The following is a 24,566-nucleotide window of genomic DNA, read 5'->3' as shown; positions in this document are numbered from 1 at the left end:
CAGTACACCCATAATCCAAACGTGTCCTCTGCTGCCCTGTCCCAACACAAACTGAGAGCCTGTGGTGCTGCAGATAAGCCAATGCTGGAAGCAGCTCCTGCTCCCGAGATGACACCAAAACCAACACACTCCCTGCTCACACCTCTCCTGCATTATTCCCTCAAGGCCAAAAGGCCACCCCAGCAGCCCAACACCAGACCATGTGTCCCCCACATAACTGGACAGCTGGTTATTTCTACCCATCAGTGACCCAGGACAAACCAGCTCTGGCACAGAAACCCTTGGCTTCCAGCAGCTACATCAGATATTCTTCCTGTACTGTTTGCAGGGAACAGTCTGGCTAAGGTGCTAAGTACTCTGGGAACTGCATTCTGTCCTGCCTCCCCCCCCGGCCATCCTGCCAGCGCTGCCCCTCCACCCCACTCAGCACTAGCATGTCTCACTTCTGTGTGCCAGAGCCAGGACCTCAGGCTCTGTTTCCAGGGAAGCCCAGCACCTGCTTGTGGCAGCCTGAGGTGTGGAAAGCACCACGGAGCTACACTGGGGCCAGAATTCCCTCCCTTCTTTCCCTTCCCAACCTCCCATTTTTGCCAGGGGTCTGCAGTCGGGTGTTGCTGTGATTAACTCCTGCCATGGCAAGAGGGTCACATACATTTTCTAAGCAGGTGCTGTCTTTATCCTTGTTGAGGTAATGCTGCTGCCAGAATCGCAGGAGACTGTGGAAGTTGTTCAGGATGAAGCCAGGGTATTTTTCTGTGTATTCCATCTGTTGCAAGGTGCGCAGATAAAAAGGGAGCTTTTCTTTCCTTCGGGCCAGCATTAGGATAACTAAACTTGTGTTCAAACAACTGACATTTTCCTGGAAGGAAAAATGACACAGCAAAAAAATCTAAATACCTGTTGTATACATGTCCCTGTAAAACAAGCCTGTGGAAAGCACACAGTGGAAGTGTTCCTGCACACAGCAAGGAAAAAGGGACATGGGTGTTCTCCAGGGAAAGCAGGCTCCTCCCTGCTCCCAGCCCTGCTCACCACTCCAGCCCCAGTAAGGCAAGTGCAAGGTGCCTGGCAGCTCTTTACCTGTGTAAGCGTCTGTACATGGATAATATTGATGAGACGGAAGAGGAAGGACATTCTCATGGACATCTGGGACATGTAGGACAAGAGGCGGCACTCGGACAGCACCTCTGCAACTGCAGCAAGAGGAGAAACACAATCACCAGGGGCTGGAGGCTCAGACACTCATCCAAGCACTGGGGCACTAAGAACTGGTGCTCAAACTTTCAGGGTGGCATTTCCTTGTCTACATCCCGAACTACGAAAGCCCAGTTTTAAATGAACCATTATCAGCACTGAACACCCCCCAGTCCCACCCCATTGCTCCCTGTTCACCTTTAGCATCAGACTGATTCTCAAAGCGGTCCAGGGACAGCGTGATGCAGCGAACCAGCATGTTGGAGTCCACCAGAGAGCTGTTGATCTGATTTAAAAATATCTGGAACTGAACAGAAACACATTTTAGTGCTGAATTTAAAAGATTGGAATATATTTATATTGAGGGTCATTACCTTTTTGTTATCTCTAACAAGGTAAGAGGAGACATCACTCCCAGCCTCACCCTGCCCAAACCAACACTGGCACTGAGGGCTGACCAAAGGATCACTTAAAAACACTTAAAAACAAAATGGAATGGAAAATGCCACCCTGGCATCCCTAAAATCTCTTTTGAAGCTATGTCAGTCCACTGAAAGTGAGATTTCATACAGTATTTGTTTTGAAAGGGGGAATTCCTGCAGCTCCATGTTTTCCTACACTGACTTTATATAAACAGCGCTAAGGAGGAATACAGTGAGGGAGTCACACAGAATGAGAACTAAACCCAGTCAGAGATCAATAAACAGGAAGCACAGAGCAAATATCAAGACATTCTCTAGAATGTTTAAGTTCATTTACTAGAGAAAAACACCAAAAATAAATACAGCTTTCTTTTAAATACATTTATACATCCCATCTCCAAGGTCTACCAGACCTAACAGCAATGAGAGAAAAATGACAGCAACAAAACCAAGAGTGTAAGGCCATTCAGAACCTACCCATCAGCTGATGTTAAATGTCCCAAGTGCACAAAAGCATGAAACCACTTTGCACAGAGCTGTCCACTGATGTGCAGCTCAATTTTATAGTCAATTACACAAGCCATGGCTTCTTAAAACATCTCAAAGTTCAAACAGAATCAAATATCTACTGTCTGTTTGCAGTATCAAGTATTTTAAGCCTTATTCATGAAGGAATTCCCACTGCAAGCTCCAAAAGAACATTTTTTGGAGCTGTCTCAATGTCCACAACTATTAGTTAACCACAAATCTGGCGACTGCACAGGAAATGTTCTGCTACCCTTGAGCCTGACCTTAGGCCTGCCTGATCATGGAACAGGGCAATGTTTGCTGACCAGCTCAGCCCTCACTGTCTCAGGACAGCTGGAGCACTGCTGAAAACATTGAGGAACTTTGGCAACTCACCCCTTAATGTTTATTGTGCTCCAAGCTCTGAAACCACACCAAACCCAAATGAATCTGAGTTTTAGTGCTGTGTTTGGTTATAAAAGGGTGTAATTTGAGCCACAGGGGACAGCTTTCACAAATATTTACCTTCTCATCTGTGTTGATGTATTTGTTGAACCTCTTGAATGCATCAATATTGAATTTCATCAGCTCTCCCAGAAGGTCAAAGTAACTCTGAAGCACATCCCGTGACTTGCACTCACTATCAACAATGCAGTAGAGAATATGCTGGCAGGGGAGGAAAACATGTTATTGCCACAGCTCAGTCCAAGCCAGCAGCACAACACACTCTGATTTAATCAGCACTGATCTTCAAGTTCTTGGGTGACTGAATGCCACAACACCAACTAAAGGCTACAGTTCAGATGAGTCTCCTGTTAAAATGAGTTCCCAGTGATGCAGGTTATACAACTGGCCACATCTGGCTGCCACAAGCAGAATTCACAGGTATTTTTTTGTAAGTGTTCCCAGTATTTGTCATAGCTACACAGGAATAAGGGGCAGTTTCTCATTTATTATTGTTGTTGCATCTATTGCGATTTCTCCAGTAAACTGATCCTGACTTATCTCCCTGAGTGTTTATTGCCCCACTACTGCAAGGGGGCAGCTTGAGTGGCCTTCCTTTCCCTGCTGAGGTTTTAACAGTACATTTTTATCCACTTTTGGTTCACTGCAGATAAATCCTCCTCGATTGCTATGGAGGATGCCTGACATAAACTGACTTACCTCCAGGAGTCCTCTCTTGAGGAGGAACATCTGGTCTGCATAGGAGGTGGTGCCACGCAGAAAACTTTCAACCGCCCTTGCTTGCCAAAACCTGAGAAAGAGAAGAAAGGAGGTCTTGGTTTTGGGGCAAGGGAAGCACTTGATCACAACTGCAATTTAAATCCAGTTTCCTGATCTGTTTCAATCCACTCTGAAGCTGGAGTCAGACCTGTTGAGCCTGCAGAAAGTCACTGGCTGATTTCTTGCACCTGCACTGCCACCACAGCACAACAAAGGCAGACCTTCCCACAGCTGATTCTCCAACATTCCAGCAGCTCTAAGCTGGACAAAACCAAAGCTACCCCCAGGGTCCCAAACAGCTCATCAGAGGCACAGTGAACCCACCTGAAGGAGGATTCTGCTGGCTCCTTCTTCATGACCTGAAGCAGCCTGGTCAGCAAACCTCTCTTCCCATCACAGACAAGGCTCCTGCAGGTGAGAAATCACAGCTGAATGGAAGGGCTGGGCAAGCACTGAGCACTGAATCCAGTCACTGCTCCAGGGCTTTTGATGATCAAAATCTCAGTATTGAAGTACACAGTACAAATATTGTGCTAATTCTATCAGCAGAGGAGTTCTCACTGCCCTTAGTAAATATGTGTAATACCTGCAATATGACTTCCAAATAAGTTCAAAATAAAAACTTTCTCTCCAAATTTTAATAATTTCAGAAATATCAATTCACGCCTTGTGTGAATCAAGCAAAAAAAAAATACAACATTCAAGCTTAGGAATGAAAGAAACCCCCTTTTTTCCCCTCAAAAAATGTAAAGTAAAGTCTAAATTCCATTTAGGAGGCAGAGCAGAGTACAAAAGCTGGATGCAACATGAGGCTGTAGTAAAAGCATAGAGGCTGTACAACTGCAATTCTACTTGTATCAAAGAGCACCTTCAGTGGAGTATCTACCTGCTTTAAATTCATATAGAAATAATGCCTTGATCTCACATATCAAGAAAAGCAACATGAAAACTAAATGCTAAGGGTGAAAAAAACCCCAAGTTCTTCCCAATTAGACACAGTATTATGATAACAACCATAATCTAGAAATCCTCTTAGAAATTCCCTTTTGGAGTGAGATAAAGCTGCTCTGTGCAGACCAAGTCCCTGCTGATGCCCTGGGAGCATTCTGACAAAATAAATTCTGCAAACAATCTTCCATCTGCTGAGCTTTATACACCAGAATCGTGTATTAAAGAGATTATTACATCAAAACAGTCCATCTAACAGATACTCAAATGCAACAGAAAAGATTTTATAAGTGGTTTAACATGTTAATCTAATTCAGCTTATTCTGGTTATTAGCTGCTCTTAAAATACTCTGAGCAGACACTTGGATGTGCTCATGCAGCCTGGAAATGGACATTTATGTGTGCACACACTGCTCCTGAATGCCAGAACTAAGATTTAATAGCAATTAATTGATTTGAGGGAATCACAGTTTACTTTCCAGGTCTGTCTGCAATGCCCAGCCTGAGGAAGGCCAGACAGGCAGACCCAGCATATCTGAGCCATGAACTCAAACCCCTCTTTTTAGGGGTTTTAAAGTTCCTTTTATTTTTAAAACACCTTACTCTGAGCACGAGCACACCTGAGATTTGCTAATGATCATCAACATCCCACAAGCCTGGAGACCTCCCAATGAAAGGAGTCACTGAAATAAAGTGTGGTGGACAGACAGAGGTCAAACAGAGCAGCCCATGTCAAACTTCCAGTCTAAGTGCTCCCAAAACTCAAACTGCTGACCAACACCCTCAGTCCCCTCTCACCTGTCAGTGTTGACCACTGCATCCACTTCAGGGATGTTGGCTTTATGGGAGATTGCACTCAGCTCATTCAGCTCCTGGCTGTTCAAAAGGAGATACTTGTTCCTACAGCAGACAGTGGGGGAGGAGGGGAGAAAAGCAGCATGAACTCAAGAGGCAAAAATGCAGTTTCATGAAAAGCAGAGGCACAGGACCACGAGGGCTGCAGGACTGGACAGGCTGATTTCTCCTGGCTGCCCTTCACAGCATTCCCACTCTGCTCCCGGTACCAGGCCAGCCAGCTGCAGCTTGGGAAAACCTCCAAAATTTACCACCTGCCACTTCCAACACTGAGCAGCTTTGAGATGATGGCTCTTTGCTGACTTGTCTGGGATCTTACAGTTTGTAAATATTTTCTTCTGGATAATGCTCATTAAAAAAAAAAATTAAGCAATATTTTGCTGAATTTCAGACCAAAGTAAGTATGAAATAGCAAACTTTTCCACAGTTTCCTGAAGTTTTTGCCCACCCTACAGTGATTTCTCTTTTTAAGTAATAAATCTCTTGCTAAGTAAGAAAGCAGAAACTGCAAGAAAGGACTCAGTTGTCCTGGTATTTTATTAGCTGAACAAACTTTACCCTGGAAATATTAAAAAACTTCATGGAAAATAAAAATCCAAATAAAAATGGATATAAATCCTAGGAATGTACATAAATTCTTTATCAAATACTGAACTTTTCATAATAAAAATAAATTATTTTGTATGAAAAGTGAACTAACTGCAGAATAAATCTGACAGTAGAAATGTAGTCCAGGGGGCTCCCTTTGCCCAATGGCAGTGTGCTCCCTGAGAGTCTTCCTGCTTCCAAGTGTTCAAAATGAGACAGCAAAGATTCCTTTTCAGGAAAGCTCAGGGGGCAGAGGATGCAATGGTGAGTGTGAGGTCCCTCCTTGCTTCCAACACTCTCCTCAGGCTGGTGCTCACTGAGGCTCTGCTGCAAAGCTCCCTTTGATGTGGACTGAACAAGCTTCTGCAATGAGAACAGAGCCCTTCTCTCCCTGCAATAAACAGCTCTGCAAGTCTGCTTTGGACACAGTTTCACTGAATGAGTATCAGCATACAGGCACTTTGCTCTCATCTTGTCCTCAGTTAACTCAGCTTATCTGAGATTTCATAGAAAGTTCATGTAATTATTTAACCCCCCCAAACAGATTCCACACATTCCACTTGCTCAAGTGTTACAGCTGGGAGCTGTTTTCTGCTCAAACAAGCCTGAGATCTTTGCAGCAGCCACTTGTAGTAACATCACCTGTAGAGATTTTATTGGAAAACCTGGAGTGATTCCCAGGCAAACAATGTATTGCATGAAGGATTTAAAACAGGTCAGCACTCCCTCCCTCTGTCCAGCAGCTCTGCATTCTCAAAGCTAATATTCCACAATCTAAAAGGCTGATATTTAAAATCTGTAATCCTGCACAAAACCAACAGCCTGGCTCTGGAATGAGCAGCACCTCAAATGCAACATGGCTCTAACACAGGAGTTTCTAAGGAAGGGACATCATCTCCCAGGACTGAATGAGAGCAACACTGATGGAATGCAGGATTCCACAAGTCTCAAACACCTCTGTACCAGCAGCACAGCATTAAATATTAAATATTAAGTAACTCCAAGCAAACTGCACCACCCCTCCAATTATCCCAGCACACCCAAGTTTTCCTAAGGATTTATTCTGAAGGCAGACAGGAGATTCCTTTGTATTTCCCTGGCTCACTGTCACCTCTCAGTAGAAGGCAAAAAGAAGAAAGCTGCCTCCTTATTCCTTCAGCCAGAAAGTGTTAACTCATCCTGTACATGTTTCAGCTCATCTCAACACAAGACAAAATGGGCTGGGTTTAACCACACCAGACATATTCAGACATGCCCACCACAGAGCAAATTCTTAGGCTGTTACAGCAAGAGCTGAAAGGAACATCAAGTTTAGGGACAGCACATCATTCCCTTTATGTGCCCAGGACACCTGGAACCACAGCCAGGCAAAAAGCACCAAGCCACAACCCACCACTGCTCCTCATACTCACTCATGGTGGTCACTGAAGCTCTGAAGAAGCCTCAAGAATTGTATCTTTAGAGTAATGTCCTAAAAGGAGACAAGAAAGGTAATTAAAAAAAAAAATCATTGCTTTAGTAATTTTGGTTATTGTTAGTTACCAAGCAGGCATTGAATGGAAAACCTTTCCAAATCAAACCCCTTTGGACAGCAGAGCAAGTGACTTGCACTAATGGGGAGGCTGCACTTCCCAAAATAGAAATGGAGATTGCCTCCAAGCCTATGCACATAACAGGTAATAGTTCCTTCTCACTGCAAAAGCACAAAAGCTTAGAACTGTACTGGTCAATTCAGAATGTCTAGGTTTGGAAAGAAAAAAATATAGAGAGTCCAACAGAAAACCCAAACCCCCTAAACCTGACTGTGGCACAATTTGTACCCTGTGCCTCTCCTAGGTATCTTTATTTTGAATTTTGCTTGTCTCCTACCTCTGGCCTCAAGGTCCAGGAATTTACTCCTTTCCCAGTTCCCAAATTGGACATGTTCCTTAAAATAAACAAACTGGAGAGAAGGGAGAGGCTAAACTTGCCCTGCTAAATTGCTAGCATGAGCTAAGGATAGACTTCAATGAAATCAATAATCCCACAAAATCTAAATGCCACAAACACTCAGTTACTCAGCACAGCTCCTCAGAATTGTGTGCCAGGATGAAAATCCACTGAGAGGTTCCTCACCGGGCTGCAGTCACAGTTCTGGTTGTGTCCATGCAGAACCAGGGCTGAGGCTGAGTGCTTCCTCCAGATGAGTTTGTCAAACAGGTTATTGAGGCCAGGAATGAGTCTGAACTCTGCTATCATTTTATGAACCTGGGGAACAAGAGAGGTACAAACACATCAGCTCCAGCCTCAAACACAGATTTAATGTAGTCTGCAATCAGACAGGCACAGTGATGTCATTCTCTGACAAAAGGATGTGAATTCTTGCCTCAAAGAGCAAGTGTTTGTGCTAACCACAGTGCAGCAGCTTCCATTTGGTGGATGTGGATAGAAAACACTTTATTTTGGGATAAAGTTCTTCACCAGTGCTTCAGTTAACCACTGTGTCTCTGGAAGCAGCTTTGGGCATCAGGATATCACTTCCAGCACACTGAAAAAGCATCTACAGCAAACAGCTTAGCTCGGGATACTCTGCAGCCACTCAATCCCCTGAGAATCCTTTCCCTTTGCAGACACAGGCCTCTGATGACAACAAAACCCATCAATACTGGTTTTTTTTCACCAAAACACCTTAGCAGGAATCCTGAGCAGAGTCCAGCAGTAACACAACCATACCACACTGCTCCTTCAGGTCAAAGAGAAGCTGAACTTAAGAGAAAAAAATGTCAAATTGCTCAGGTTCATTTATCAGTCTGCCTGGTACATCTTGTTTATTCATATAAAAAAGCTAATAATTTTGGTGTGAACAGCTTTTTAATACCTTCAGTCCAAGCTGGGATACTTTTGATGTAAGGAATTTAGAAGATGAGGAGTAAGGGAAATAGAAAGTGGGATTCTTATTAGCTGTTGACCTAGTACAAGCATTATTCTTTGAGATGTGGTTAGACATGAAAACCATGTGACTGGAGTGTACAATATTCTGCAAAAATTAAGTGCACAAGTAATGGACATGTTCCTTAAAACCAACAAACAAAATTACTTAAAAATACCCCAGGTTGTCCCAAGATCCAGAACTGTAACCAGTAGCATTTCAAGAGATCAATCTACTTTGTTTTATTTACTCAAACACCTGAATGAATCAAAATACGTGAAGCTGATGCTGTTTTACAGGTTTTGATTCCAGTCTGCAGCACAGCTGATGGCTTTTTGCACTCCTCTTGGCTGCAGCCACCAGCTGTCCCACCTTGATGGAAATCACATTCCTATTGCTGGACACCTCAATTACACACGTGAGGAGCATCCAGCTCCTCCCCACCCACCCCCACTGCTGAGCTTGGAGTCCTCTGGTGCTCCATTATTTTGAAACCCTCTTGGACATTCTGGTTTAGTCACAAAACCAGCTCTGAGGAATCTCTCAGAACAAAGTGCTCCCTGTAGTGCCCCTGTCCCTCCATGGCACAGGCACAACAGGAGGAAGCCAAGAGCCTGAGCTGCCTGCAAGAGCCTCAACCCTCTCTAAAGGAACAGCTCTCTACACTCAGTTTTAACTCCTCAATCTGCTCCTCTCCAAATGATGAGAATTCAAATCTGTGCAGTTTAGTTTGCTCAGCTCTGAATTCTCACTGACTGAGCTCCTCAGCTGCATCACTGCCTCTGCATCACTCTCTCCCAGACCCCAAACTCATTACAATTACTCTGCCTGAGGATGCCAAGACAATCCCTGCTCTATACTCAACCCTCAAACTACTTTGGCTTTTTCCTGCTGCCATCCAGTTTCACAGGAATTGCTCTGCTCTTTCCCAACACTAAAACTGTCTCTGCTAAGCTGAGTTTCTGTGTGTGCAGTGTGGCTCCCTGCAGCAGGAGCAAGGAAAGCAACTGATGGCTCTTCACCACAGCACAGACATGCAGGACAGACTAGAAAAATACATAAGGAGAGTAATTTAGGGTGTGACCATAATGAGAAGGCAGCAAAGGCCCAGATCTGCAGAGAAACACCACTTATTGCCAAGGCTGAGATCATCCCCAACACAGCAACAGGAGCAGCTAAGTCACTGCTACCACAGTTATCAATTTATGCAAATTAGCCAGCAATCAAGTTTTAACCAAGCATTCAGAGATTCATCTGGGGACAGGCTGAGTTTGGGAGGTTGCACCTTGCTTCAAGCAAATGCCAGACCATTATGTCAATTATTACAGCAGACTGGAGCAGGTTTGTGATGCCCTTAATAAAATTTTATGCAAAATTAATCCAATCTAAAACCAGCAGGTCCTTTGGTTGCTCAGACTGGTACCACAATCATGTGCTTTTATTCTTTCACAGAAAAGAGAGACCAAAAAGCAGCTGAAATGCTTGTCTGAGGGTGCTGCTGCACACTGCTGTGCCTGCATTCCAGAGCTTCCTGTGGAGAAGAGCTCAGCTCCAGCCCTCCCTGTGCCTCTCAGGAAGGGCAGGGGATTCACATCTGCCACACAAGTCTTATGCAGATGAAGGAATGAAAGATGTAGCATGTGTTTTAAAGGCAGAGGATTTCACAAAACAAAACAAAACAACAACAAAAAAGACACCCCCCCCAACGAACTCCCCCAAAAACAAACAAACAAAAAAAAAAAAACCAAAACAAAAAACTAAAACAAACAAACAAAAAAAAACCCCTGGCTCTGGATAAGAAGTGTTTTGGAATCCAGTAACTCAAATCCTTCAAGAATTCAACTCAGTCCTGAATCAGTCCTGGAAGAGGTGAACTGCAGGCCACCTTTATCCTTACTTTCCTCATCTGCATGGGAGCAGAAATAGCAGATGAAGGATAAGAGTTGTGTTCCCAGGAAATTAAAAGATAAATTCATCTTCAAAGCTAGCTGCTTCAGCAGCAGATTTTTTGCCTTGTCACATTTGACAGGAACACACCAGAAGTGACCCAGGGAGGGAAGGAATCCAGCACCTCCAGCAGCTGCAGGCAGTTTCTGCAGAATCCATAAACCTGCACGCTTGTGAGGAACTCGGGCAGGGATGAATTATCTGCCTTGATACAATGGAAAAGAAAAAGTCCTTCTAATAGATCCATGTTCTGCTAGTTTCAGTTATGTTTTGGGCTTTGTTTACATTTTATTTCATGCCTAAGAGAAACAGCATTTCTAGAAGGAATGACAACATGATTAGGAGTTGTTTGTGGTAGTGACTGTGGTTTCTGCAGGAATTACTGGTTCTCTCTGCTTCCTCTTATGCAGAACCTGCTTCTTTTAATGCCAAGTGTCTGCTTAGAGTCACAAAATCCCAGGATGGTTTGGGATGGAAGGGATGTTAAAGCCCTGCCAGGGGCAGGGACACCTTCCACCAGACCAGGCTGCTCCAAGCCCCAGCCTTGAACACTCCCAGGGATGGGAGGTCCACAAGCTCTGCTGTAGGTTCAGGGGGAACAGGTGAATTATGTTTGGGACTGAGCTACAACTGCACCTTGTATTCAGATTAAGAGATTTAGGAGATGGCCCTGGGGGGTGTTTGTAACTGACACCTGGGAGGTTACTATCAGAGAAAAAAATAAATGTGCCCCAATCCCTGCCCACAGCCTCTCCTCCTAACACAAGAGCCTTTCAATAACCCACACCAGCTTGGCCCTCCCATGTCCAGGACATCTGAATGCCCCTGCTGTGCCAAGCTCTGCTGAGCTGAGCAGACTGCCAAAGCTGGAAACGTGTCAAAACCTCACCAAGGATTGCTTTGCTTTTCCCTTCACAACCTGCTTTTGACCCATTTAAATCAAACCACAGCTGAGCTGCAGTGACTGGTTCTTCATAAGCCTGTGTGAGGCAGGGAAATTTTTTTTTTCTCATTTCAAAAGGAAGAAAGGCAAAGGAACAGATGAGTGGGATTTGCAGGCAGTGACCAGTGCAGACAGCACTGAAGTGCACCTTCCCAGCTGGGAGTTTGACAGCATGCTCACACTTTGCCAAGTCATGGCAATATGCTGCAAAAATCATCCAGAGCATTTCCAAAAGTGAAAGCAGACAAAGAAAGGTAAGGCCTGAAGGGGCTCCATCCAAAGTGGGCACCAGGATGGGGGAGAACACCTGAGAGCAGCTCCTGCAGCATCCAGACACCCAGACACTTCCTGCACCCTCCTGCACCAGAGCAGTGTGTGCCCAGCCCTGTGAAATGCTGCCTGCTGTCTGGGCAGGGCTGCAGGATGGACTGCCCAGCTCTGTACCTTGAGCTCTGCCCTGGCATTTCTGTGCCCATGACCTCACTCATGAGCACTCAGGTTTAAAGAGACACCAACTGTGGGTGTGAGCATCTGCTGGGGCTCACCTGATTCCTCTGCCTGCCCATGAGCAGCACACAGAGAACATACAGCACCTCCAGCTTGTACATGATCTCGTGCATGATCTTCATGGACTGGGGCAGCTGTGTCCTTGTGGAGGTGTTGGCCAGTCCACTCTCATCTGAAGATTCTGAAAAAGATGGCAAAGATGTGAGAGGCAGCTTCAACACGAAAGGATTTGTTACAGTTGTTACTTTTACACTGAACGCTGCAGATGCAGGAGCAGCACACACCTGCTGCAATTTTCTTCTTAACTAAAAATAGTAATGTACAGCAAATAACCAATTTGAATTACACGCTAGAGAAAAAATATAGCTGAAAATTTAGAGATAAAATCAGATTTTAAAATTCTTTTTCTGTAACCAACTAAATGGCAGCATCTCCTTAAAATAAGTAGGCTCACCTAAATGAATTAATAGACTACTGCACCAGGGCATGGCAGAAAGGTAATAAAAGTAGATGGGAGATTATCAGAAGCACTTACTATTAAATCTGCTTTCATTTCATACCTCAATGAACCAGTATTCTTAAGCCACAGTTAAATAAATTTCTTAACCTTAGAGAGAATTACCCTGCTAAGAGCAGAAGCAGGAATATGAAGTACTTTGAGTTCTACCAGACATACACTGCATTTTTGTCATACCAAAGGGTGAAGAAACAAAGCACACAGATGCTCCAAAGCATTTTCCTAAACGCTGTTAATGTTGTATTAACACTTCCACTGGAACAATTATATTTTCTTTCCAATTAACTTCTTTAATTTAGCTGGAACTACCTCTCCTTTTTAAAGAAGGGGCCACTTGCTTGGTATGAAGCATTCAAATCCAAAGTCATGAGCCAAAATTTTAGAGTAAAATGCTGGCTAAGTCACTTATCTCAGGAGGGTTATTTTAATCACTCCAGAGGAGGTCAGGGCTGAGGATGCACAGCACTTCAGTGTTAGCTAGGCATGCAAAGGGCACACATTGCTGGAAGGGCTCTCCTTTGGCTAATTTTAATTCAGTAAAAAAATCAGTGCTACATGAGAACAAAACAGCAGTCAGACCTAAATGTTGATATGTAAGTATGAAAAGGGGAATCAGGACCAGATGACAGGAAAAAGAACACGTGGCAAACCCTGAGCAAGGTTAGACAAGCCTCAGCAGCTGGTGGGTGGAGGGATGCAAGCCAGGTACCTGTACTGCTCTGCTCTGCCTCTTCGTTTGCCACCCTCATCAGTGCATCCAGCACCAGGGCATTGTCCAGCCAGGTGTACCACTCCTCCAGCTCCTGCAGGAAGCTGGAGGTCCCTGTTGTTTCAGACACCTTCCGTGTGGCCAGTTTGCACAACCGCTCGATGAAGCCTGGAATATTCAGAAGTGTAGCTGCAAAAAATAAAGATAAATCATTTTATTACAGTGTAAGATCACCACAAGGTACCAGCACGTCTACCTCAGGAATACAGAAGTGCATGGTTAAAAAGAACTGGTTAGAAAGATCTGAAGATGGAAGAATTCAGCACACTCTCCTGTTAAGGAATGCAAGAGAGCATCCATACCCCAGCAATAGTTCAGTGCTGCTCTCCAGTTTTATCAAGGAACTGATCTGGCTGCAAACTAAGCTGGCAGAAATAAAGCTCTTTTTGGAAGGGGCAGCTCTACCTCCCCATTCCTCCTTCATTTTCCCTCCCATGGTGTTGGTCTGTAGTGACTGAACTGGCTCCCTGCAGCAGTGGGGAGGAAATCTGACTGCTTTTCAAGCTGAAGGCTCCTGAATTAGCTCCTCATGGAGCCAAACAGGTGGAGAAGACACCACAGCAGCCCCAGGTGTGAGGGTTTCAACTCTGGAGCTGCACCCTCAGAAAGAGCAGTGCAAGGACAGAAGTCACTGCTCTGCAGAATGTTTGGGGAGGTGCAGTTTGCCTTCAAGAACAACTTAATTACAGGACCTGCTTATTAAAGATACATGGCTAAAGCTTCACTTCCCACTTGCAGGGGCAAGGAGAAAAGGACACAGAAATTGCCCATGAACATTACATGAAAGAGTTGCATCTCTGAAAGAGTAAGCTCCCTGATAAAATTTTTTAAATAGAATATACTGTTCAGCCTTAGAATCAGTCTCTGATTGTGCCCATAAAAAAAGATTAGCTAAACATTTGCTTGGCAGGGGCCTATGCAAATATCTGCTTCAGAAGCCCAAAAGCTATTCAGCACAGCAAGAGCTGAAAACAGCAGATTCTGCATCTGATGGTACTTTTAACTTCTTCCAATTCCTACTCATCCTTCTAGGCAAGACTTCTGCACCTGAGAAATACCCAGCACAATAAGGAAAGCTGCACTGTGCCCAAAGTTAAGGCTGAGATCAGCCCCACAGGGTTCCAAGGCTGGTTTGGAAACACTGGGCAACATAATTAATATTAAACACACTTCTCTTTTTGATAAAGACAAGACATCCTGTTCAGGACAGCATCAGATAAAATCAGAGAAGGAACTGCTCCAACAGCAACCACACTGCAGGCAGCTTTAGCTCAGGAATTCATATTTTATGGAGGACACAGAATTATTGAGAGCTTCCAAGGGGAAGTCCATGGATGTGGCTAAGGCATAGAAAACAAATCCAATTATTTTAAGCTACTCAGAGAATGCTGTAATGACAGAAGTTAACCCACCTAATTAGCAATACCACATGAAACCAAATGCTACACAGTTTCACTAACAGGAAACATTATTTTCAGGAAACAATCTGAGGGGAGTGAATCAAGAAAAACGCTTTGGAAGACACAACACTTTTAGTGTCTTTCAGAAACATAATACAGTGTGACACTGAGAAGAGGAAAACTTTAGACATTGCTGAGATTATTCTGATTTGTTACAACACAACAATTACCTTGATTAATTTCAGCTCGGGAAGGGCCCAAGTTTTTTTTCTGCTGGGCATTTTTGGCCAGAAGTGTGTGCTTGTCATCACTGCCCGTGTCGAGCTCCGAGATGGTGACAGCCAGGATCCTGCAGAAGTTGGCCAGCTGCTGCTGGTCGAAGCTGGACACCAGGCTGGCCAGGTTGGGAATATCATCCAGCTGGATCATTTCCTGGAGGAGACAACACCAGCTCAGTCACAGGGCAGTAAGTGAACACAGGCAGGTCCTCCCTGGGGAGCCCTCTGGGTTATTCCAGTGTTACAAAGGAGAAGCAGCTGGGATCTACAACAGCTGTCAGGCTTAGCAATTCCAAAAATACAGATATCCATATTTTAAATACTATTTTTATATTTACAAAAAACATGTGGGGGCCTTTTTTTAACTAAAAACCCACAAAACCACAACCTGATTTAATACGTAAATTATGTTTAGGTATTAGACATTTCAATTTTGTTTCTTCCTGTCTTTTCTTTGAAACTCACAGATAAGAACTTCTAAATTATTTCTCAGTCTACTCATCAGAAGCTCTTTTTAATAAAAATATGTTGAAAACAGCTTTCAGAAAAAAAAAAAAATTGTTCAGATAAACTAAGCTTGTTTCCTGTTTCAGGAAGTACATCAACCTCAATCTTACTCTAAATAATAAAGTATTAGGTTACAGACTCCTGGCCTTCTCCACAAAATGTACACAGACTCTTTCCAATCAAGGTTTTCCCAAGGTTACACCTCGAGTATTTTACTTGCATCACATCAGGGCACTGAGCTGCAACTGATGCTGGTAACTAAGTTCAATAACCAGGTTTGTGCAGATGATTTAAGTGCCCTGTGTCCCCAGCCTACAACTTCTCAGAGAGGTGACAAACACCCAGGAATACACAGGAAACCTCCCAGATGTGAGGAACACAAGTGAAGTATGTCAAATACAATCAGCAGGCAAGGATGAAAACTGAATTTATATGAGGTTCATTTTCTTTATTTGTAATACGGGCTATTCTTTAATGACTCAGACCATGGGGACACAGCTGCCACCATTCTCTGAACTGGATAAAAGCACTACAAGTATGACACCACAGCAATAGTTTGGCTTCTTTATGAGAAGTGACTGAAGTTAATTACCAGTGTGAACAGGCAGGTTTCAAATAATCTACAAGAAGTGAGAATGGCAGCTTTGAGGACTATCCTCAGCAACTCTTCAAAGAAACAGCTCTCTTTCCTCCACTGGGCTGAAAAGCCATACAAATGATATTAAGAAAGCAGTAACAAACCTTTTTAACTCCCAGGATATCTTCAATGAGCGTTGCAGTTTGTAGGAATGTCTTTTTGTTTGTCATCAGTGTAAACAGGAACAACACAAAGTCGTTTCTCTCTGCCAGCCGCCTTGTGACTCCTTCCGTCTGCAAATGAGCAACACAGGCCCAGTGAGAGCTCACCCCGAGCAGCCGTGGCACAGCACAGCAGGACAGCCCTACACAGGATGTGCTGCTGAGCCAGCTGCTCCTGAAACCAGGCAATGTCCTGTTTGTGGCAACCAAAACCATCTCCAGTCCTGGTCTGGAGTCAGCAACAACACGGGAACGAGAGGCTTCACCTCCAGGCAGCTGCTCCCTTGTCTGAACCTAAAGCCAAGCCTGCCTGCCTGGGCTCTGCTTGTATCCAAACTGTGACCAGCTCCATGCCATGGTCTGCACACACAGCAGCTCCCAAACCACTGCTGTCTGAGCAACCTGGCCTAAAAGAACAGGGTGATGAATCCCAAAGTCAGACTGAGGCATGGAAACCCAAGTTTAAGGCTGCCTTTCGTGCTCTGAGCTCTGCTGAGAGCACAGCCAGGCTTTCCTGGAACTCACAGTTACATCCTCACTGCTTGCAAAGCTGTGTCTTATCCATGAGACACATTCTCAGTGCTCACAGAACCAGACTGGCAAAGATATTTCCCCAATATTTACAGATAAGCATAAAACCAGCTAATATTGCCCACAGGCCATTTCTGTGATCCTGGACACTTCTCCTCCAATCCCTGCAGTAATACCAAAGTGAATTAAAACAGAGCAGCTAGTCTAGAAATTACAAACTTTTTTTTTTTTTTTAGCATATAATGCTACTCTCAGTTTGCAAAAGTTGTATTACCTGCAGTTAAAAAAATAAATCATCCAAGCCAGGGAAAAAAGTGTTCCCTCTCTTCCCTCTCCCATGTGTACACAGATCCTTATCAGTGAGACATGAGCTAGTCTCAAACTCAAACTCTGGAGATCAGACTGATGTTTTTGGAAGAGCTCCAAGCCACTAACTGGCTCTTTTTAAAATTTTTGTTAAACAGTGTTCCCTAGGCTCTGGCATAATGAGGTGTGTGATGAAGTAAACAATCCTGAGGATGTTCCCTGCATGCATAAGCTGAGGCCTTTGCTTTTAGCTTCAGGATTTGAATGACAAGGTATTTCCAGAGGCCTTTAACCCAGCACCTTCCTTTGCACTGATCTGCCACTACTGGACTGAACTAAAATCCAGCACATGGAGTTGCAGGATCAAATTTAAAACCCTTTGCCAGTCCCAGTTTTGAACAAGACCAGCTGTAGCTGAGCTTGTCAGGCATCCATTCTCAGCGTCAGATTTTAAGCTGTAACATAACAAAGGCTGGCACAGCTTTCCTATGGAAACAGAGACAGAAAGATCCAAACAAGGGAACTTAAGCTGCCAATACAGGTCAGAAAATGAATTATTTGAGCAACACATCAAAATACAGAGTGATGCTGTATTTAACTGAAGGAATTTTAATGTAAAGCTTCAGAGTAAGTTTAAATTACATTTAAAAGTCTGTTTATTGTCATATCAAGTAGCACATGCAAGAAGTGACCAGAAGAGCTGTACTTACACATATACAGGTGTTGTACAGTATGCTTAAACAGTCCTTGATGAGGTCATCACTTACTGCAAAGAGAGAGCAGACACTCAGCAGCCATTCCCTGCCAAGGAACAGCCTGGCATGGGAGGGACACGGAGAGCTGGGGATGGGTGACAACTTCAGGCTGCCAGCTCAGAGCACACATGCAAATGCCTTATGGGATAGAAGCCACAAGAAACACTCTACACCCAACCTGTTCACATGTTAAATTATTTTTGTATGGGGAAAAAAATGTCAGTTCATGCAGTTTTCTCCACTGGAAACTCATGTGTGTTTTCTCTGCACCTGGACTTCACAGAAAAACTTCCAATCTGCTTTGCCACAGCACTTTAATATTTAAAATATGTTTTCAGCACAGACCTTCAATTGCTCCAGTTCTAGTCACTTCACCTTTGAAGTTCCCTGGCTAGCGGGCACAGGGTGCACCACAACATTCCCTTCCCTCAGCAGGGCTCAGGGAACCAGCAGAATCCCAAACAGGGGAAATGAAAACACTGCAGCCAAGCTGCTCCAGCAGGAAAGGAGCTGAAGTCACTGCACCCACCCCCTGTCCCTACAGCAATGTGGAAATGAGCAGTCATGTAACAAACAGCGTGCTGTTTTCCTGAGCTACTCATCTTACAATCTCTGTAGCTTCCATTACATAAACAATGTTTTGTGGCTTATTATTAATAATTTTTCACTGTAGCTGTAGCCACAGGAGCAAGGAGAGTTTCCACTGATTGAAGATTTAGTGCTTTGAGTCAAGTGTGTTGTGCTGAGTGCGTGAAGCTCCAGACCTGTGCCAGAAACAGGTGACTCTCCCAAATCCCAGCACGAGTCAGTACCAGGGAGAACAAAGAAACCAGTGATTCACTCCTAAATGAATCAACAGGAAATTGCTGGGATCGAAAGAGAATAACAGAAAAGTAGAATAATTTCTGTCTGAAGCAGAACATCAGGCAAAACTGGGGAAAAGAAAGCAATAAACCACCTGTTTACTTACTTTTCTGCTTCTTTTTCTGTGTAATAAGGGTTGGTCTCATGAGAATTTCTACTAAAAGCTGTAAAAGTAAGACAAGGAATTAAGGGAATGATCACCGAGATACAAATAACCAATTAATTTGTCAGTGACAAACCCAAATCTGTTTCTGCTGAAGTCAGAGGTGAATAATGAAGGCTCTACAATCAAACCCCCACTGGTATCAAAATCATATTGACAAATTATAGTTGCATTTACCCTGAAGAAACAATAAGAGCTGTACAAAATAACCTCCCACTGGCAAGTTTTAAAGAATTTGAGCTTGCAAGGAATGCAACTTCACATGCCTCCAGATAACATCAAGGATGGTGATCACACATCTCTTAAAATAAGGAATCTTTAGCAATAATCTGCAAAGAGATGCAAATTTAGCAAAGGCTTTCCCTAAATCTTGCTGGGCTTCAAAAACATTTCAGGTCCAGCCAGAATTTAGCAGCTCCAGATTTTATCTCAGCACCAAAAACCACTGCTTGTGTACAGGACCCTGTATGTATATTTACATTTATATTTCTATTTAAGGAATGTAACAATCAGCTTTCCAAGACCAGGACTGTGGTTCCAACTGATGTACAACTGATCTTTAGTTGTTCTAGTCTGTACCACTGGTTTAGCTTAAAACATTTGAAGAAACAGCACTTTATTTAAAAATGGAAGTTGGCAAACAGAAAGAGCCGATGACTTCTGCAGGAACTACTGCAAATGGTGCTGGTTTTAAAATTCAGTTTAAAATTGTTGACAGCAATGCAGGCATCACCCAGCCTGTGCCAACTCACAAGATATTTAGGAGTTTACAACTTGATATATTTGTCCCATCTTCTTTTAATGAACTATTGATCCAGACACACAGGAAACCACCTTGACATCACTGGAGGCTACATTAAAAGCACCAACAAATAAATAAATAAATAGGCAGCTTTTAAGAGGAATATACATATTTAGCAATATTTGTAGTAGCATTAATAGGGTAGAGAAAAATGACTGCAGTAATAGAGATCTCATATTAATGGCTTGTGTTTTAGGAGGAGAATGCACATCTCAAAGCTTGGGGTTTATGCTTTAATTCTTGGGTTTTCTGCCTCTCAGCAGAGGCAGAAGGAGCAGAAAGGAAATGATGAGATCATGTTTCTTGGGATGGGGTTACATTCAGGTATAAAATCCATGAGGTTGGTGTATTTTCACTCTCAGGTCTTATTTTACATGGATTCATATAAAGGGAGGAGCCACTGAGCTGGCTTTGCTCTTCCTCAATGTAGAGACTGTCAGAATCCAAAAATATTTTAAGTCTCACACATTGTAGCCTAGAGAGTACACTGCAAACTGAGTGTCCTTCAAAGTTACTCATGTTCCACAGCTCAAAATATTGCAATATAGATCATCACGTGGCACACACAGCACCAGCAGATCAAACTTCTTTCCTTCCAAATCCTGGAGCAGAATCTTTGAAAACACACAGCACTGGCTTCCATCTGCCTTTAATCCCATCAAACCCACCTCTATCAGCCAAATCTCTGACCACAGCACCAGGTAATTACAGTGCATCTGATATTTACCATCTCCAGCCCAAGCGGGAAAAAAACAAGCCCCAACCAAACAAAAAAAATAATTTGTCCCCAACACACACAGATTCTGTGCACTATGTTAAAATCATTTACACAGAAGTACCACTATTTTCCTTTAAAAACAAGGGAAATTTCAAACATTTTCATAGTGTTCTCATTTGCTTGGGTAGCTGAAGGCTTCTGCCCTCAACTGACAGCAGCAACTAAAGCAGTGCTCATTTCAAAACAACACAAAGAGCAGCTTTAAGTAAAAGCAAGCTTTTACTTGTGAAAAAAATAAAATAACAAAAATGCTATTTCTGTTACAAAGACAAAATAACAAAAAATAAACGTGACAAAAAATAAATAGCAAAATCTGTTTAGTTAAGCTAAATAAAGAGTCTGTCAATTAGTTCACTGGAAAATACAAATAATACATTTCTAATGAAAGCCAAGCCAGAGTTGGGCACCACGAAACAGAGCAAATGGGTATTTGTGCAATGTAGAATTAGAGCAAATAAACAAAATGAGAAATTGCCAGCATGTCCACAGAAACCTTCCAGTTCTGCTTAAACACTTTGGCAGAGATGAAGCAATAAACACAAACACCTTGGTTAGGACAGAGCCCTGGCGTGCTTGAACTGCCAGAGATCCCGCAGTGTTAAGTGAAATTCTCACTGCTCCAATGCCCATTTCTTATTTTATCTCACAACCAGGAATCATTGAAACTGTCTTCATTCAGAACTAAAGGTCTAATCTTTTTTAAGGTAAGAAAAAGATTAACTAAAGAAACAGTCAGGTATATCATATAAGAACTAAACACCTCACTTTGGATGTAACACCTTGAAAAAGACACCCTTTTCCTATTTTGATTAACAGAAAGTGGCACAATTCTAATGCTTAACATTAAATTGGTAAAGTCATTCTGTAGTTTGCATTTAGAAGCTTCAAAGACCTCACTGAAGAGATTTTTCAGTGGGATGATTATCATGCAGATCTTTTGATATTGAATAAACACACTTACATCGACTCCTCCAAACAAATCAAATGTGTATGTGTTTGGGAAACTGGACTCTTGAGCAGCTTTTCTGTCTTCTGTGACATAAACCATGGCTTCCATCGAGAGAAGTGGAGAAATTTCCTGCATGTAGGAGAAAAATAGAGATGGTTCAAGAAGAAAACTGTTCATCACTATAAATACAATTATCTTCCACTATCTGTGTGATCCCACTGACTAATCATCACCTGCACCCCAGCTCTTACTTACCAGCCAATTTTTACAGATACCATCATGCAGACAGCTTAAGAAATTAATAGAGTATGATCACAGTAGACTTTAAAGAAAGCCACAACAGAATTATGTCAAGCTTTAGGAAGAAGGGTGCAGCCAGTACCTTTAGGATGCTTTGGCACTGGGAGAAGTCGCTGTTTGGGTGGCTGTGCTCATACAGCTTCTGCAACAGCAAGGGGATCCCATTCCATTTTGCCTGTTTATCTCTCTCCTTCAACAAGGCCTCTGTGATCTGCAACAAAGGAAGAATGTGATTCCCATGTGTCCAGTGCTTCATAACCAGGAAAATAACCTTATCACCTTCCTGGAAAAAGAGCTCACAAAATCCAGTACCTCCTTCCATGCAGCAATTTATCCAGGACAGGCAGCTGCAGAATTTTACAGATGCAAAGTATCTTAAGCAGCACAGAGCTTAAAGCAGATGCCATTTAGAGTACATAATCTCATTCTGTATTTTTATATTGATGGTGTGCTTTAAATTGGCAACACATTAGTCTCTAAACAATTCCATTAGCAGAACTCCAACTGACAGGTCAGGGAAGGAGGAAATGGGTGCCCTGACACTATCTCAAATGACACTGGTCTCAGGTGTAGAATGCTGAGGATGGGAAGGCTGCATTACTTAATGCATTCAGCTAAAAGGAGTATTTCCTCAGCCAAGTCCCTGAAGTCACTGGTCACAGCAATGACTCAGATCACAAAGGTTTACAAGCAGGAACATATAAAAGAGAGAAAATTCCCTCTTTAGTCTTGGGATGGTTGTAGATGGAGATCACCAACTAAATCAGCAGAACAACAATGCTGGCATTATCCTGAGAAACAGTCTGCAACCACAAAAAAGAACACTTGGCATTTGCTCCTATAGCTGTCTAAACTTTCTTCAATGTTCCTCCTTTTTCCCTAAAGTAAAAAAAAACCAAAAAAACGTATCTTAATATTCATCACTGTGTTTAACACCTAAAAAATAAAAGTAGCAGCACAAGACTAAAATATTCTGCTTAAAATCCACAAAAGATCCTTTGGAGTGTGAATACTTCCAGGTTAATGCCAGGAGATCTGTCAAGGAGGAGCTTAGGATGTTCAATGAAAATCCAGTCAATGCTGACAAACCTTTAACTCCTTTCCTCTCTGATACTTCAGAGGTGCCTACACCAACCCCAATACAGGGACTTATACACAGGACAGGGTAAAGCAGACAACAATTCCAGCAGGATTTTTGCCTGGGTTTACAAATGTTTTATGTGCCCTCCAAATAGAAACAACTAAATAAAGAAAACCCCAATCCTCTGGTCAGCACCTCAAGGCAAACCTTAGAAAACAGAATGTCCTGAGCTGGGAGGGACCCCCAGGATCACCCAGCCCAGCCCCAGCCCTGCACAGACCCCCCAACAGCCCCACCCTGGGCACCCCTGGCAGCGCTGTCCCAACGCTCCTGGAGCTCTGGCAGCCTCGGGGCCGTGCCCATTCCCTGGGGAGCCTGGGCAGTGCCAGCCCCTCTGGGGAAGAACCTTTCCCTGAGCTCCAGCCTGACCCTTCCCTGACACATTTGTGGGTTTGCTCTTCCTCCCAGGCCAAACCCCTAAGCTGCTGCCATTCTGCACCTTTCTGTGGTTAAGTGACATTTCCCTCCCAACTGCTTAAATCTCACTTATTCTTTCAGCCAAGACATCCTTCTCAGACACAGCTCAGTGCACAATTCCAAAGGGCCATTCAATTCCTGATTAGACAATTATATGCAAATATACTCTAAATCCTGGCAGAATTTAACCCTTTGCTCTCTTGTTATACAGGAAGACCAGAAAACTGATTAAAGCTGAGAACTCAGCCTGGCAATGTAGCTAGTATGGGTCCTCACCCTCTTTGTAAGATTCCCAAGTACTCAGAACTCTTTTCCTGATGAAAAGCCTCAATTTTTAGCTAAATAAGAATTTCAAGGGTCTAGAAGTACCAGGTTTTCTTGCTACAAGCATTGATTGAAGCAGCATGAGCACACCTGGGACATAAAATTCTCTCCAGTTTTTAACCTCTCCCTGCTTTGTGAATCAGAGGAATCAACCAGCACTGCTGGAGAATGCCACACTTTCCTTCTGAGCAGGAGAAATAGCAGAGGACCAAACCAGAAAGCCAAAATCATTTCTCATCATCTGGGCTCTGGGTCAGCTCCTTGGAAGTCAGAGATTCCATTTCCCCTCGAGAAACCAAGCACAGAGTGAGCCAAAGGAGCTCCACCACTGCCCCATCCCAGGTGTGGGAGGAGGACAAACCCACAGGCAGTGGGAGGAACGGGATTAATTGCTGGGCAAAGTGCACAGAACACACAGCAAAACGCCAGGGAAAGAGTCCAACTCTCCAGCTCCAGCTGATGTGGAAGATACCACAGGCAGGGATGACGTGCACAGGCTGCCATCACAGGTTCCAGCAACACAGGGCAGAATTCAGCACTTCAATGCTGTCAGGAAAGGCCAAAAGCCTTTAATTAAAGTTAAAACCTTGTGTTTGGTTTAACACCACACTGCTAATCACATGTATGCTCCTTGGTTTGGGGCAGGATCCATCTGAGCCATCTCCACTCCCATTTCTGGACTAGCAGGGCTTCCTCTCCCTGCCCCAGGCTCTGAGAGGCAGCCACAGGAAACTTTCAGAACTGAAATTATGAAAGAGTGAAGCAAATGTTTCCTTGCTTTCATCATCTTTTATCTGCTTTCAAAAGAAAAAAAAAGAAAAAAAAGGGTTTTCTTGCTCTTGATTTAACACATCTTTGGTTTCACTGCAAGCTCTGGCTTGTGGTCCCTGCTCTGTATTTGAGGCTACCCTGGCTCTGGATATT

At 43.4% G+C, this 24,566-nt stretch overlaps 1 protein-coding gene across 3 annotated transcripts in view; it reads right to left on the bottom strand.

The window, feature by feature from the left end:
• TRPC4AP (transient receptor potential cation channel subfamily C member 4 associated protein) overlaps positions 1-24,566 on the bottom strand; it is a 34,994-nt gene that overhangs the window by 2,213 nt on the left and 8,215 nt on the right. For all 3 annotated transcript variants that reach the window (XM_064391188.1, XM_064391189.1, XM_064391190.1), the window contains exons 2-18: positions 21,843-21,971; positions 21,473-21,589; positions 18,875-18,932; positions 17,860-17,915; positions 16,256-16,384; positions 14,960-15,161; positions 13,270-13,458; positions 12,082-12,224; positions 7,854-7,985; positions 7,151-7,209; positions 5,094-5,195; positions 3,672-3,755; positions 3,288-3,378; positions 2,649-2,789; positions 1,393-1,501; positions 1,081-1,193; positions 653-859 (exon numbers count right to left, since the gene is read on the bottom strand). In XM_064391188.1, coding sequence (XP_064247258.1) covers positions 653-859; positions 1,081-1,193; positions 1,393-1,501; positions 2,649-2,789; positions 3,288-3,378; positions 3,672-3,755; positions 5,094-5,195; positions 7,151-7,209; positions 7,854-7,985; positions 12,082-12,224; positions 13,270-13,458; positions 14,960-15,161; positions 16,256-16,384; positions 17,860-17,915; positions 18,875-18,932; positions 21,473-21,589; positions 21,843-21,971 — 2,061 coding nt within the window. The remainder of the gene's footprint in view (positions 1-652; positions 860-1,080; positions 1,194-1,392; positions 1,502-2,648; positions 2,790-3,287; positions 3,379-3,671; positions 3,756-5,093; positions 5,196-7,150; positions 7,210-7,853; positions 7,986-12,081; positions 12,225-13,269; positions 13,459-14,959; positions 15,162-16,255; positions 16,385-17,859; positions 17,916-18,874; positions 18,933-21,472; positions 21,590-21,842; positions 21,972-24,566) is intronic.

The sequence above is a fragment of the Passer domesticus genome, chromosome 16, assembly GCF_036417665.1.
Source record: "Passer domesticus isolate bPasDom1 chromosome 16, bPasDom1.hap1, whole genome shotgun sequence".
Taxonomy (NCBI): Eukaryota; Metazoa; Chordata; class Aves; order Passeriformes; family Passeridae; genus Passer; species Passer domesticus.
The sequence above is the reverse complement of the archived record's forward strand: the minus strand, read 5'-3'. Positions and strand labels throughout refer to the sequence as shown.